This window comes from Brettanomyces nanus, chromosome 1 (genome assembly GCF_011074865.1).
Source record: "Brettanomyces nanus chromosome 1, complete sequence".
Lineage (NCBI taxonomy): Eukaryota > Fungi > Ascomycota > Pichiomycetes > Pichiales > Pichiaceae > Brettanomyces > Brettanomyces nanus.
In genome coordinates, this window is record NC_052374.1 from 3,469,790 (window position 1) to 3,483,114 (window position 13,325).

A 13,325-nucleotide genomic window follows, 5' to 3' on the forward strand; every position below is an offset into this window, starting at 1 on the left:
GATTGATCCATCGTCAAATCCTTTATGTTGGCTTAAATCCGTCTTATCCGAAGTTTTCCAGAGCGAGATCCGCGGGGTTATGATGCTCCCGCGACATTCCTGATTCAGAAACTTGATCGGTAAAGCCGGAGAAGAAAGTGCGAGGCTGAGGACTCAAGGCGCGGGCGAGGCTGAGCACACAACGCACCTAAGCCCTCAATTCACCGTCGATCCTTTAACAAAATCATTACCCGAGAAATGGCATATACATACAAATCACTACTAGTGAGGACAGATCCCATACATTTTTTTTATCTATTATGTTCATAGTAAATAGTCTTTCTACATAGCGTAAATTAGAATCTCCAGAATCGGGTCCTTATCAAATTACCTCGTTCTCTTGGCTTTCGGTTTCTTGTTGACCGCCTTAATCAGGCTGTTCTTGTTTATATCCTGCATATCACTGTCAGTGTCGTCATTATCATCGTCATCATTGTCATCATCATCATCATCATCATCATCACCACCATCACCAGTATCGTCATACTTCATTTTTCGAACCTTTCCGACTTTAATCTGCCCTGTTCTGTAGACAATCGTAGGATGCACATATGAATTGTACCTTCGGGTAAATTGGGTCTTGACTCTGGAGGGGATTTTCTTCAATTTTTGATCCATTTTACCCTGTCTTCCCACCCCCATCTCCATGATACTGTCCCAATCTTCCCTCGTGAGGTAATACTGATCCAACAATTGAAGAGTCTCACCGATTCCGTCTGCACCCTTCTCGATAAGAGGTGTCGTCAACATCTCTTTCAAGTAGGGAAGATACGAGAGCCGAAGTTCCTGATTATTTGTATGCGTCTTAGTGGATGAATGATACTGTAATTGTTGAACCACACGTTTATATTTCATCGACTTTGAATTCTGACCCAACCATGAGGTAAACATCACTCTAGAGGTCACCCTACCACAGATCTTTGATCCAGGGATGATAGTAGATGCCACTCCATAGAAGGGAAGCAAAGACCACTGCTGATCGCCTCCTCTTATTAGTTTGTTGATGAGATCAGACTCAGAGATCGAGTTCGATGCCTCAGCAAGCAACTTAAGATGTACCAAATTTTGCTTCCCAGGGGGATGATTGAAAAGTTCAGCTGGCTGTGTGGATCGATAGTTTTCATGCATCATGAGAGGAATCATATCCATATCGCTGAAATACAAGTTGATCTTTTCATTGATATTGTACATCGCACGATCTCCGTAGGAACCAGAACTCAAAAGTCTTCCTACAACGTCAAACGGCTTCAATGCCACTTCTTTTTTCCACGATTTATCGATCTGTGAGGCATCTTGGAAATTTAACGTCTTCTGAGTACGAGCCACTGTTGACATGACGTTAATAATTTGACGAATATCGTTATGGGTAGAGGAGACTAGCTCGTCTATCACATTAGGATCCAATTTCAATCCTTCACGGTGTGCTATTGTCATAAGCCTGGACCTCATCTCTCTAGCAGTTGGCCTTCTCCATGTCATATCATAGCAAACACGATCAAATGCCCGCATCTTAGGCAACGACTTATCGTTACAAATAAGGATCAGAGGAGTTTTTGTGACTCGACAGAACTGTGCAAGCTGCGCAACACCTCCATTATCACCAGACGACATACCATCAACCTCATCCATAACCAATACAAATCGTCTAACTTTAGCCTCATTTTCGGTACTCTGTTTGAAAAATCCCGCAACAGAAGTGTTGTCTAAGCACACCTTAAGCTCCTGGTTGAGGATTTTTTTGGATCGAAAGTCACTAGCATTCTTTTCAATAATATCATAACCAACCTTATGGGCCACCAAGTTAGCTGCTGTAGTTTTACCTGTTCCTGGAGGTCCACTGATAAGTACAGAGCGATAGTTATCGATTCCTGCACCACGAGAATACTTGCCTTCATGTTGAGTTTCAAACCAATGGTCAAGCCAGTTGTAAAGCATCTCAACGTTACCCTTATTACCGCAGATCTGTCTCAAATCCGTTGGTGCGTATCTTACGGTCCAGAGCTGAGACTCCGGTCCCCTGGTTACTTTGTCTTGATTACTCTTTTGGCTTCTCCTGTGTGACTTCTCCTCTTTTTCCTCCTGTTCTGCCTCCTCAATCGCCTTGCTTATTTCACGTTCTTTCTTGGCCAGTTCTTTCTGAGCAGCTTCTCCAGATCCACCATTTTCAGGCATCTTCGCCAACAGCTGGATAAATCCATCCTCATCAATGCATTTAATATGCTTCTGCTTTATCAGCGTCACCTTCTTGGGACCAGCATCCCTTCCTATCACCACAACACCTGTGCGTCCACTGATCGACTTGGTCACCTTTGCACCATATTGGGATGCCAATCTTTCACACTCTTCACGTCCTATAAATGGTAATACTCCTGTAAACACTATAGTTAACCCATTCAAGCAGTTACTTCGTGCCTTGGGAATCTCCTTGTGTTCTCCTTCCACCGGAGTGATATCCTTCTGTCTGGCCTTTAACTGGAAGTAATTCATGTTTGCGGCTTCCGGATCAACTTTGAGGTAGCTCTCATCAGCATCAGGAATCGTACTGAGGATATCTTCTGCGGTTTTCAGTCCAGTTGCTGCCAAAGAGGACTTCGGAGATTTGGAAGGCTTGGAAGTCTTGGCGGCAGCTTTGATGATTTTTTTTGCTTTTCCCTTTTTAGGACTAATCGCTATAGCCTTCTTTATCGCCATGGGTTTCTCTTTCTCTATTTCATCTTCATCATCATCACCAGAATCAAGATCAATAATCTCGGCTTTCCCGGATTTGGCCCCAAAATATGATGACTTGGTAGAATCACTAACGTTCTTTTTCTGCCTCTTCACACACCCTTGGTCTTTCGAGCTCCCGGCACTTCTTTTGATTTTATTCTTTAGTAATTGTTGTTAGTAAGAAAGAAATGCAGGGGAGGGAGAGCCCCCAAAAATAAAAAATAAATCTGGAGCAAAGCTTACTCTTTGGACAGCATTGGCACCAAAAAAAGCGTCCAATCTAGGCATAACTATAAGGCAATTGATGAATGCTGAAGGAATGGTTCACACTGTATAAGAGGACAGAAGATTCTTTCCTGCTACTCTTTACGCGTCTCATAGAATTTGAAGTTCAGGCCCTCTCGCGTAATTTAGGTGTAAGGATGTAAAAACTAGGTCATGGTCCTTTTAACCTTTTATCAACTACTATCTACACAATGGAAAGAAGTCATCAGATTGACAGATGATATCATATGCTGGCTAATGCGCCAAACATTAGCGAGAATATAACAGCTTTGAAAGATTCAACGGTTTGCGAGATTGCACGAGCCCCAAAGAGGAAACGATGGTTTAACAGATACCAGGCAAACATTCAATCACCATACTGCCCCTCAAAATAAAAATACGCAAAGAATGAATGGGGAAATAAGAAGGGGGAGACGAGAAGTAGGAGCAAATCGTTTTCAAATTTGAAAGGGAAAGTACTTAACGGCTTGGATGGATTCAGAATAGAGGACTTTTTGCCAAGGATTTGTCGAAGGCCCCCAACAAGCAACAGAGTTCAACTCGGAGTCGATATATTGAGGTGCTCGTATACTCGAAGAGTGTCGACGTATCATGCAACTTCATACGAGCCACCGGATAAACATAGGGCTGTTTCCCGAGAAATAGCATGGGACTTTAGTGAATTAAAGCTTCCTTGCATGACTGTAAACGGCGGCTGTACCCAATTAGGAAATGGACCTCTGCCCCAAAGGCCGGTAGGATAAAAATCTGGTGATTTTTCTCAATAATGGGATGGTGAATTTCCGACGGTTGGAAAATGCGGAAGATTGCAACGGCGGAATCGCGAAAAGAATCGCGAAAAGGCACTAGGAGCCACCGCGAGCCACCGGAAGCCACCGCGAGATACAGGGGGATACCGGCAAGATAGGTGGCTATTATCCAGCCACTACAAAAATCTCATCCTGGGACCACGCCCTGTGTGTCGAAAAACTTTGTTGGCCCCGATTAAACCGCTCACTGTAATGACTCGAAGGAGTACAATGATATCCCGATTATGCAGCATGAGAGTCACCATGAAATGATCGAAGGAAGCACTCAATAGACTCCAGTAGATATTGATTTGCCCAGCACAGAACCCAACTGGTTGATGCACTGGATGACCCAGGGCGTTGATTACTAAGCTCTATGGCTCTTCGTGATCGACCCTGTAAATTCTACGTGAACACGCCCGCGTCAGTATTATGCGCAGCATGTGGCCTGCGATTGGTGGAACAAGTGAGAGGTTGATTTATTATTGGAAAATTCGTGGCTTTTTTCCCCAGCGCCATTTCACTGCGCTCAATGATAAAGCTTCCACTTCCGACCTTCCTTGGGCTCTGCCTGGCCCCGTCCTCCATTCATGACGTATAGTTTCAAGTCCCATGAAAAGGCAATTTTATCTACACTGTTCCAACCCTGATTATATTTCATTTCATCGACTAGACAGATACCAACCTAATCTCCTAATCAGACCCCCTAATCCGCCCTCTTAATCCGCCCTCTTAATCCGCCCTCTCCTTCACTTCCCTCTAATCATACTGAAGATTCAACTTTTTCGTCTCCTACCAATTTCCTCGTTTCTTTTTCTCTTTCTTTTTATTTGATTATTTCAATTTTAAAATATTTTCTTTTTGGTCTTTTGGTTCTAACTGTTTTATTTTTCTTAAATATTTTTTTATTTCTTCACCATTTTCGCTCATCGTTAAACAAACTCCGTTCACAACCCCCAGTTTATTGTTCTTCAATTTTGACCATTCTTCTTATTTCTGCCTATTTATCTCACATACTCTTTTATTAACCAATGGACATCGCTACGGTACAATGAGAGATTTGACCAATATCATCCTAAATAACAAGTACCAGTTCCAGAAGAAGATTGGCTCTGGTTCGTATGGTATCGTTTATTCTGCCCGCCATCTATATACGGGGAAGTCTTATGCGATCAAAATTATTTTGAAGCATCAGGCTCCCAAAAACTCCGAGAATGGTAACGGTGGTCGTAACAACAAGCAGCTTTTACAGGAATTGGAAAGATCCTTACTCTATCAGGCTCTTATGAATAACGGAACACTTATGACCAATCTGCTTTCAATGGAGATGATTATTCGAAAAGGCTACAACTGTAAGATCTTGAGAGAGATGAGTTTACAGCTCAGAGTTCATAAGCATCCGAATATCTTGTCTATTTACAAGGTTTATGGTGTTCGAGAGGCTCTTTTTGTCATCATGGACTACTACCCTGAAGGTGATTTATTCGGCACCATAGTTGATAAGCAGAGGTATAGCTCGGATCCTTTCCTGATAAAGTCTGTCTTTATTCAGCTTGTCGATGCTATCACTTATTGCCACAGCAAGGGTGTTTATCACTGTGATTTGAAACCGGAGAATATTTTAGTTGCTGAAAATGGAACAAAACTTATATTAGCTGACTTTGGTCTTGCACTCCGTGAGCCTTACACTGAATCTAACGTTTGTTGTGGCTCCAGCTATTACATGTCGCCAGAGAGAATTCAAAATTTCTGCCAAGGGTTTGACTCTAAGGATTCGAAAGTCATTCATATCGATAGGTTGCTTAGGCCCAACAGCGAAGGCATGAGACAAAATGTTCGCTTCCCGACATCTGCCGGGGATGTCTGGTCATTAGCCATCATCCTTATCAACCTGATCTCCATTAGAAATCCTTGGCTTAAAGCAAGTCTCAACGATACTACTTTCCGTGCTTTCGTGAAAGATCCATCAGTTTTACTTAAGATCCTCCCCATCAGCAAGGAGATATTTCACGTGTTATGTCGCTATCTTAAGTTGAATCCTTGGGAGAGAGGTAACTTATTTGAGTTTAGAAACGATGTTCTTGCCTGTCAGAAGCTGTCAGAGGCTGGCCCATTGTCTATTGATTCGAGAATTGATTCTATGGATATTATTACTACTGAATCTCAACAGTTCAATGTCAACAAATTCGACGTTTGCATGGTTCCTGTGGATCATGTTTCTATGAACAGAATGCGCTCCAAGGAGAACTCTGGTATTGAGAATATCGAACAGGAGAAGGAGTATATCATTGGATTGCCTATTGCCGACGAGCCAGATTCCAATAACGTTGCTACTGCTGCTACTGCTCAAGGAATTTATGGACCTGATAATCCAGGTAACGGCAAGGAATGCGGTTCCTGCGTTGCGTGTGGTTATGGTGTTCCTGGTTCAGAGCCGTATGAAAGTATAGAGTCCATTAATAAGCAAGCTGCCATTGAGCAGGAACTTAATAATGAACACCAAGAGCACGAGCAGCGTGCCTTGGCTATGCATCATTCTAAGAAGAGCCCAGGTGTTCTTCGTAAGATTTTTGGACGTAGGCATACTCATCAGTCGTCCGGTGATGTGGAATCGGATACTCAGCAGAATCAGCAGCCACAGCAGACTCAGATTCAACAACAACAACCTCAGCAGACTCAAATTCAACAACAACAACAACAACCTCAGCAGACTCAAACTCAACAGCGACAGCCTCAGCAGTCTCAGCAGACTCATAATCGCCACCATCAAAGTCAACATTCGTCACGGTATCATCAACAGCAACCTCAATATCAGCTGTCTCCCCAACAGTTGCAACAATATCAATTACAACAACAGTTACAACAGCAGAGACTCCGACAGCAGGCGGGCCTGATGCAGACACAAATTCAAGGTCAAGGTCAAGGTCAAGGTCCCTTTTCAGGGGCTGGCGTTCAAGGGAGACGTATAACAGAAGAAAATCTTCGCAACCATAACAGAACGTTCTATCCTAGCGGAACAACTAATAACAAGTATTCCAAAATAAGGGTAGATTCGCTTCTTTCGGATTATAAGTCGATTTTTCCTTCGTCTGACGTCAGCGGCAATGTGAATCTCCCAACTGCAAACAACTTTATTATTGACAGTGGAGCCAATAACCACACTTCGGGTGAAGGATCAACCACAGATACAACTACGGGTAATGCCAGTGCACAGACATCGTCTGTGTCTTCTATAGATGGAGCAGAACCCTGTGAAAAAATGGAAGTGATTATTCACAAGCCCGAAGAGAACAACAGCCCCAAAATGAACAATCTTACCGAAGATCTAAGTATGGTCAGCGTGATGAGTGTAAAAAATAGCTCCACCTGCATGAGTTTAGACTTCTGATAGAATTCAGCTTATTATTATCAATTTACTGATTATTACAATTACTACTGCTTGGTTTCATCATTTATCTTTGCCTTTCCTTTTATTACCTTACCTTTTTTTGCATTATATGGTATTATCTTCATGGCTATCAATCCCCCTAGTCTAATCCTGATATGTATATTTTACTGTTGGCGGGAATTTGGTGTCCTGATTTATTTATTTACCCGGTATATTACTACGATTTAATGATGAATAGTGAACTACAAACTACTAGACAGTGAGTAGCGAGCTAACTACATGTATATATGGTTTTTTGTAAATTACAAGTTTCTGAAACTAACCTCAGATTGATTGACAGCTTCGTTTAGTGTTTCGCGACAGCGAAGTAAAATTTTTTCTCGAGAGGGTGTTTTCATCTAAATTTGAATGCTGTGGAATCAGCCTTTGTTATCATCCCACCTGCCAATTGACTTATGGATCTTAACTATTCGCGCAGCAGGAACTCGCCACTTGGCAAGGTGAAGCATTTTTATGCCAGATTAACGATCCGGGCGAAAGTGCTTCTCGGTTGCCTTTTCTTGTTTGTCTTCTACAGGCAGTTTTTGAGATCATTTTCAACTTCTGACCAAGGGTTGAACGACAAAATTTCAGAATCTGAGCATATTTCATCGATCTCTCTTGATGATTCAACGAAGGATCAGAAGATCAGTATGATCTCCTTGACCTATATGAACCTTGAAGACCCATTTATGAATCCTAGCACTTTACAGTTTTATAACTATATCAACGGTGGTAACATGCAATTGGAGAGAAACGCCGATTATATTCGATTGGTGGCGGACAGGCCTTCGGCCGTTGGATATGTTGTTTCCCGAAATTCCATTTCGGAGGAGGATTCATCAGCGTTGCAGATTGAGCTGGATTTCAGACTGCATGGAAGTCAGAATAAGCCTGACCTGATTGGTGATGGCATGGCATTGTGGATTACTGAGTCTCCGTTGAATAGGGGAGATGTATTTGGTATGCAAAGCGACTATAAAGGCCTAGGCATCTTTATTGATACCTATCGAAATGCCGACAGACAGGAGTACAAGACCACAAACAAGCGTAGGTTCCCATACCTTTCTCTTCAGCCCAACTTTGGAGACGTTGGTCGGTATATCAAATCGAACGACGGTTTTCAGACCGAACTTGACGGCTGCTCATTACACGATATCTATAATCCAGGAGAAGAGAATACTGTTTCTAAGATGAGAATCATTTACTTGAGAGACAGTCAGTACCTGCAGATCGACGTGGATGCTCAAGGTGCGGGTGACTGGAAAACGTGCGTTCAGAGACGGGATATTCCACGAATTCTAATTCCTAAGAATCCGTACTTGGCAATCAGTGCAGAAACTGGGGAGCTTTTTCAAGCTGTTGACATCTACAGCATGAAAGTTCAGACTTTTAGAATGGCCAATGGAGATTTGGTGAAATCCGTTAGTGACCTACTGGAAGGTTTGGAAATCGGACTTCCTGAGCAAAGCATTGAGAAGCCAGAATCATCTGGAGACAGCAGTGGAAAAAGATCGTTAGGAGGTGGAGGAGGAGGCATCAGACACAGACAAAGAAGAACATTGAAAAGGTTGCAAAGGCAGGAACGGGAGTTGAAACGGAAAGATGCTGAAAAATATGGAGATCCAAGGGGATTCATCGGCTGGTTCGGTAAATTGGTGTGGAAAATTACTAGGACAATTCTCTACACAATTTTGGCAATAATTCTTGCCTACTTCTGCTTGATAGCATACCGTATTTATAGAGACAAGCGCAGAAGTAAGCAGCCTCAAGGATTATTATAAGTATAAATGAGAAAGGCTCCAAAAGTCTCAAATGAATCGCGAGTAGGCAGAGGAGTTAAACGAATCTTTAAATTATATTGTACTTTATCTTTCTCTCTAATCGTTTGAATATTACAGCAATGTCAGTGTATTCTCTCTATGTCATATCGAAATCTGGCTCTTTACTATATCAGAAGGATTTTCGAGTGCCCAATTCACCTGTTGCTAAGCAGAATTCCAATGATTATCTTGTGATAGCCAGCACTCTACACGGAGTCCATGCCATTGCCTCTAAATTGACACCAAAGGAGGCCATGAATAACTACGAAAAGTCTCGGCTACCGACGAACTCAAATAAATACGGATTACATTGCATCACTACAGAGTTGTTTAATGTATGCGTGTTTCAGAGTGCCACGGGATTGAAGATCATCTTAATGACGTCAAAAGATTTGTCAGAATCGAAGCTACTTCAACTACAGGATAAGCTATATGAATATTACACCGATTACGTGTTGAAAAGTCCGTTTTATAGATTAGAGATGCCTATTAGGATGAAATCATTTGATGACAAAGTATTGTCAGTGGTGACCAGTTATAATGTTTGACTACCGGAATTTAATCATGTATAAACTACATCTCGCGATCTCTGTAGTTTCTGTTGTCCGTGCAGTCCTTGTGAATATCTTTGGGCTTGCAGTCGCTGTAAGGCAGGCCCACAGGCCCCTTCTGGTTTGAAGTAGGTCCTGTCCGATCATCCTTGGGCCGTCGGTCGCGTCGCAAAACTCTCTTGGAAAAAGTGAGGGGAAAATTTTTATTCATCTTCTCCTAAGCGTACTTTATCTTCAATCGATCTACCTACATTGCACAATAATGAGAGATATCGTCGTGTTTTCTGGCTCTTCAAACAGAGCACTAACGGAAAGAATATGTGTTAACCTGGGCCTTGTACCGGGAGAGGTGGAATTGAAAAAGTTTGCCAATGGTGAAACATCTGTACGTCTCTGTGACTCTGTGCGAGAGAAAGACATATTCATTGTTCAATCGGGTTCTGGTAAGGTTAATGATAACTTCATGGAGTTACTTCTCACCATATCTGCCTGTAAAATGGCTTCGGCTAAGAGAATCACCGTCGTGTGTCCGTTATTTTTCTATTCACGTCAAGCCGAATCTCCTTCAAGCAAGAAGGGTGTTCCGTTCCTGTCTGGTTCTACAAAGCATACTCTGTTGGACTCTGTACCTTCTTCTCCGTGCTCTTTTTCGCACCGGACCTCTGACCAAATTCCTGCTCCCTCTTTGAGTAGTCTAAATGAATCTGCTGCCACCTCGCCTCACAAAACAGCCAAAACGACTGCTTCTGATACCAATGTGATCAGCCCATCGCCTCTTAATCCTGCTGTTTCATCTAAATCAATGAAGCAGCAGAATGTTTCCATATCTTCTAGCTGCAACGAAAAGGATAGCGAACATCCCCGTAAGCACCCTTACAGATCTTGGATCTCCCAGTCAGGTACGTTGATTGCCAACTCACTCACTTCCGCGGGTGCTGACCATATAGTCACCATGGATTTACATGATCCTCAATTCCAAGGATTCTTTGATATCCCTGTCGATAATTTGTACTCCAAGCCTTTGGTTCAGCACTATATTGTCAATTATGTTTCTAATTATAAGGATTGTGTCATTGTATCTCCAGATGCTGGTGGTGCAAAGCGTGCTACTGCTATAGCCGATTCCTTGGGCTTGCAATTTGCTCTCATTCACAAGGAGAGACGTCAACGTGTTGTTGAGCATCCCATTACAGCCGTCAGTCTTGGTCCATATGCTCTGGCACCTATTTCATCCAGTGACAACCTTATAGTGCATTCTCCAGCCCAAAATTCTAGCACAAGCAATAACAGCGACAGCAATGGAAATTCTAATAACTCTGCCGAGAAGGTCGTTGCCACTACGATGCTAGTCGGTGACGTTCAAGGTAGAGTTTGTGTCATCGTTGATGATTTGGTGGATACGGGAACTACTGTCCTACGTGCTGCTCGTTTATTGAAAGAGCAGGGCTGTGTGTATGTGTACGCTGTGATAACCCACGGCATATTTAGTGGAGAAGCATTGAAGAAGCTGAAACGTTCTTCATCCATTGACCAGGTGATTACGTCAAATACTGTCGATCAAACTGCCCATGTTGAGGAGTACGGTAAAGTAAATAATGAGCCTTTGGAAGTGTTGGACGTGTCACGGATATTTGCTGAAGCCATCAGAAGAATTAACAATGGTGAATCTGTCTCTTTGATCTACGATCAAGGATGGTAATAAACTTAATGAAAATTTCTATTGGATTACCGTAACAACTAAAAGTTTGGTGCACCACTATATTATTGCAAGGGTATAATGTATATATATAGGGAATGCAGAAGAAACAGTTAAACTCATTTTAACGATTTCTCCAAGTTCTCCTTTTGTTTTTCCTTCTCAGAGATTTCATCTTGAGTCATTAAATGGTGAACATGATCCTCTGCCTTAATGGGAACATATTTGTGCTGTTCATCATCCCATTCTTCCGAACATTCGTTGATTTGTCGGACGAAGGGATCACTCGCAACCTGATCAATGGTAAGCCTTGCTTCCGGTCTCAAGTTCATCATTCCACTGATGACACGCCTTGATTTAGAAGGAAGGGCTCTGAACAATCTGTCAGGGCCATAAATCCGTCTTTTTCCTTGGGCATCGACAGTCTCAGAAGGCTCAGCAATGAATGCCTTGTAAGCACCGTCAGAAACCTTAGGAATCTTCCAAGGAAATCTACAAAGAATAATACAGCAGTAGATGATGGCCACAGACCAAACATCGGCAGCACGGGGGTCATAAGCCCCCATTTCAGTACATTCAGGGGCAAGATAAGGATCGGAACCGGCAACACCAGTAGCCTTGATTATGGAATAAGGCGGATCAGCGATGGGAGGAGATGGCGACAAGTCCTGGGGTTCAGACCTTTCTGAAACGCTGATATCATTTCTATCTTCCAATAATCTCTTTGTATGTTTCTCTAAACGCGTAACGGCCAAAGGATCAAAAATAGCCACGGAACCAAAGTCAACCAACTTTAATATACCGTTCACGTCGACCACACAGTTGTCCAATTTTAAATCACGATGAGCAAAACCGTTATGGTGCATGTACTGAACACCTTTGATGATCTGCTTAAAGTAACAGCAGATCTCCTTACGCGATGGTAAACCCGCCATAACTATTGAGAAGAAGTCGTACTTACAGTAGTCCATAACTATGACAAACAATTTCTCGTCAGGGGTCCTCAACATCTCGTACGTCCTAATAAGGTTAGGGTGCAGCACAACAGAGGCAATTCTGTACTCATCTTCGAGCCTCTTTCGGTAATCGTATAGAGATTCTCTAAAGTTCTGACGTTTGAACTTTTTCACGGCAAACAGATAGCCATCTGTAGGCCGTTTCACCAATAAAACAGCACCTCCAGCTCCTTGACCCAACACAAACTCTTCATCAGAATCTTCACCCTTATAGCAAATCTCCCCATACTTGGCCACGAGATTGGCAGTCTCTTTGGAATCATCCTCCGGAGGAGTTTCGGTTATTGTAGCAGGGCTACTCTCGTGATGAAAAGAGCCTTCATGTTGATGCTTTCCGCCAAACCTACTCTTGAGCTTATCTCTTCTCTCTTGACGATTGACCTCCATCTCAGTACGGTGTTGCTCTACCTTCTGACTCAGCTCCTTCATCTTCTCCTTGATAAGCTCCTTTCTTCTTCTGGCACGTCCTCCCAAAAATCGTCTCAACTTAAGTCCGCTTCTTCCGGAGCTTGAGGTGGACCCAGAATCCGCTGACTGTACTGTCGTCTCATCTGTCACACTATGATACGAGCTGTTCGTAGAAGAGAGTGAAACCGTCGACAAAGAACTCACCATTGAGCCAACAACAGCTTCCATGGCATTAGAAAAACCTCCTTTAGACTTTGTACTGTTGCTAACATTCATATTCTGTGAGCGTGGAATCTGGAGGGCCTCATTGGATTTCTTAACTCCGTTAGTCCCGTTAGTCCCGCTGACTTCGCTGGCTTCAGCATTCTTGGGTTTATTCTGCGTATCTCTATTCAAAGATTCCTTAGTAGAATCATCATGTATCTCCAAAGAAGGAATAGAAGAGCTAGAGTGGTGCGAACGATGCGAACGATGCGACCTCTTAGAGCTGGAACTAGAGTTCACTGAGCTGCTCGAATCAGATTGATTCTTCTTAAATAGTTTGGATAAGATGTTGGATTGATTGCCCATTATGACGACTGAC

At 42.8% G+C, this 13,325-nt stretch overlaps 5 protein-coding genes across 5 annotated transcripts; 4 read left to right on the top strand and 1 right to left on the bottom strand.

Annotated features, from left to right (window-relative positions):
- Nucleotides 1–366: 366 nt before the first annotated feature.
- Nucleotides 367–3,036, bottom strand: FOA43_001622 (uncharacterized protein; the record flags this gene model as incomplete). The annotated part of the gene is made up of 2 exons (XM_038921933.1): nucleotides 367–2,907; nucleotides 2,992–3,036. The coding sequence occupies 2 exons, from the start codon at nucleotides 3,034–3,036 to the stop codon at nucleotides 367–369; spliced, it is 2,586 nt and encodes an 861-aa protein (XP_038777861.1).
- A 1,836-nt stretch (nucleotides 3,037–4,872) lies between these two features.
- FOA43_001623 (uncharacterized protein) lies at nucleotides 4,873–7,476 on the top strand (the record flags this gene model as incomplete). The annotated part of the gene is made up of 2 exons (XM_038921934.1): nucleotides 4,873–7,168; nucleotides 7,448–7,476. 2 exons carry the CDS (start codon nucleotides 4,873–4,875, stop codon nucleotides 7,474–7,476), a joined length of 2,325 nt encoding a protein of 774 aa, XP_038777862.1.
- A 188-nt stretch (nucleotides 7,477–7,664) lies between these two features.
- Nucleotides 7,665–9,032, top strand: FOA43_001624 (uncharacterized protein; the record flags this gene model as incomplete). The annotated part of the gene is made up of 1 exon (XM_038921935.1): nucleotides 7,665–9,032. One exon carries the CDS (start codon nucleotides 7,665–7,667, stop codon nucleotides 9,030–9,032), a length of 1,368 nt encoding a protein of 455 aa, XP_038777863.1.
- Nucleotides 9,033–9,151: 119 nt separating this feature from the next.
- FOA43_001625 (uncharacterized protein) lies at nucleotides 9,152–9,619 on the top strand (the record flags this gene model as incomplete). The annotated part of the gene is made up of 1 exon (XM_038921936.1): nucleotides 9,152–9,619. The coding sequence occupies one exon, from the start codon at nucleotides 9,152–9,154 to the stop codon at nucleotides 9,617–9,619; it is 468 nt and encodes a 155-aa protein (XP_038777864.1).
- A 265-nt stretch (nucleotides 9,620–9,884) lies between these two features.
- FOA43_001626 (uncharacterized protein) lies at nucleotides 9,885–11,321 on the top strand (the record flags this gene model as incomplete). The annotated part of the gene is made up of 1 exon (XM_038921937.1): nucleotides 9,885–11,321. One exon carries the CDS (start codon nucleotides 9,885–9,887, stop codon nucleotides 11,319–11,321), a length of 1,437 nt encoding a protein of 478 aa, XP_038777865.1.
- Between the last annotated feature and the right edge of the window lie 2,004 nt (nucleotides 11,322–13,325).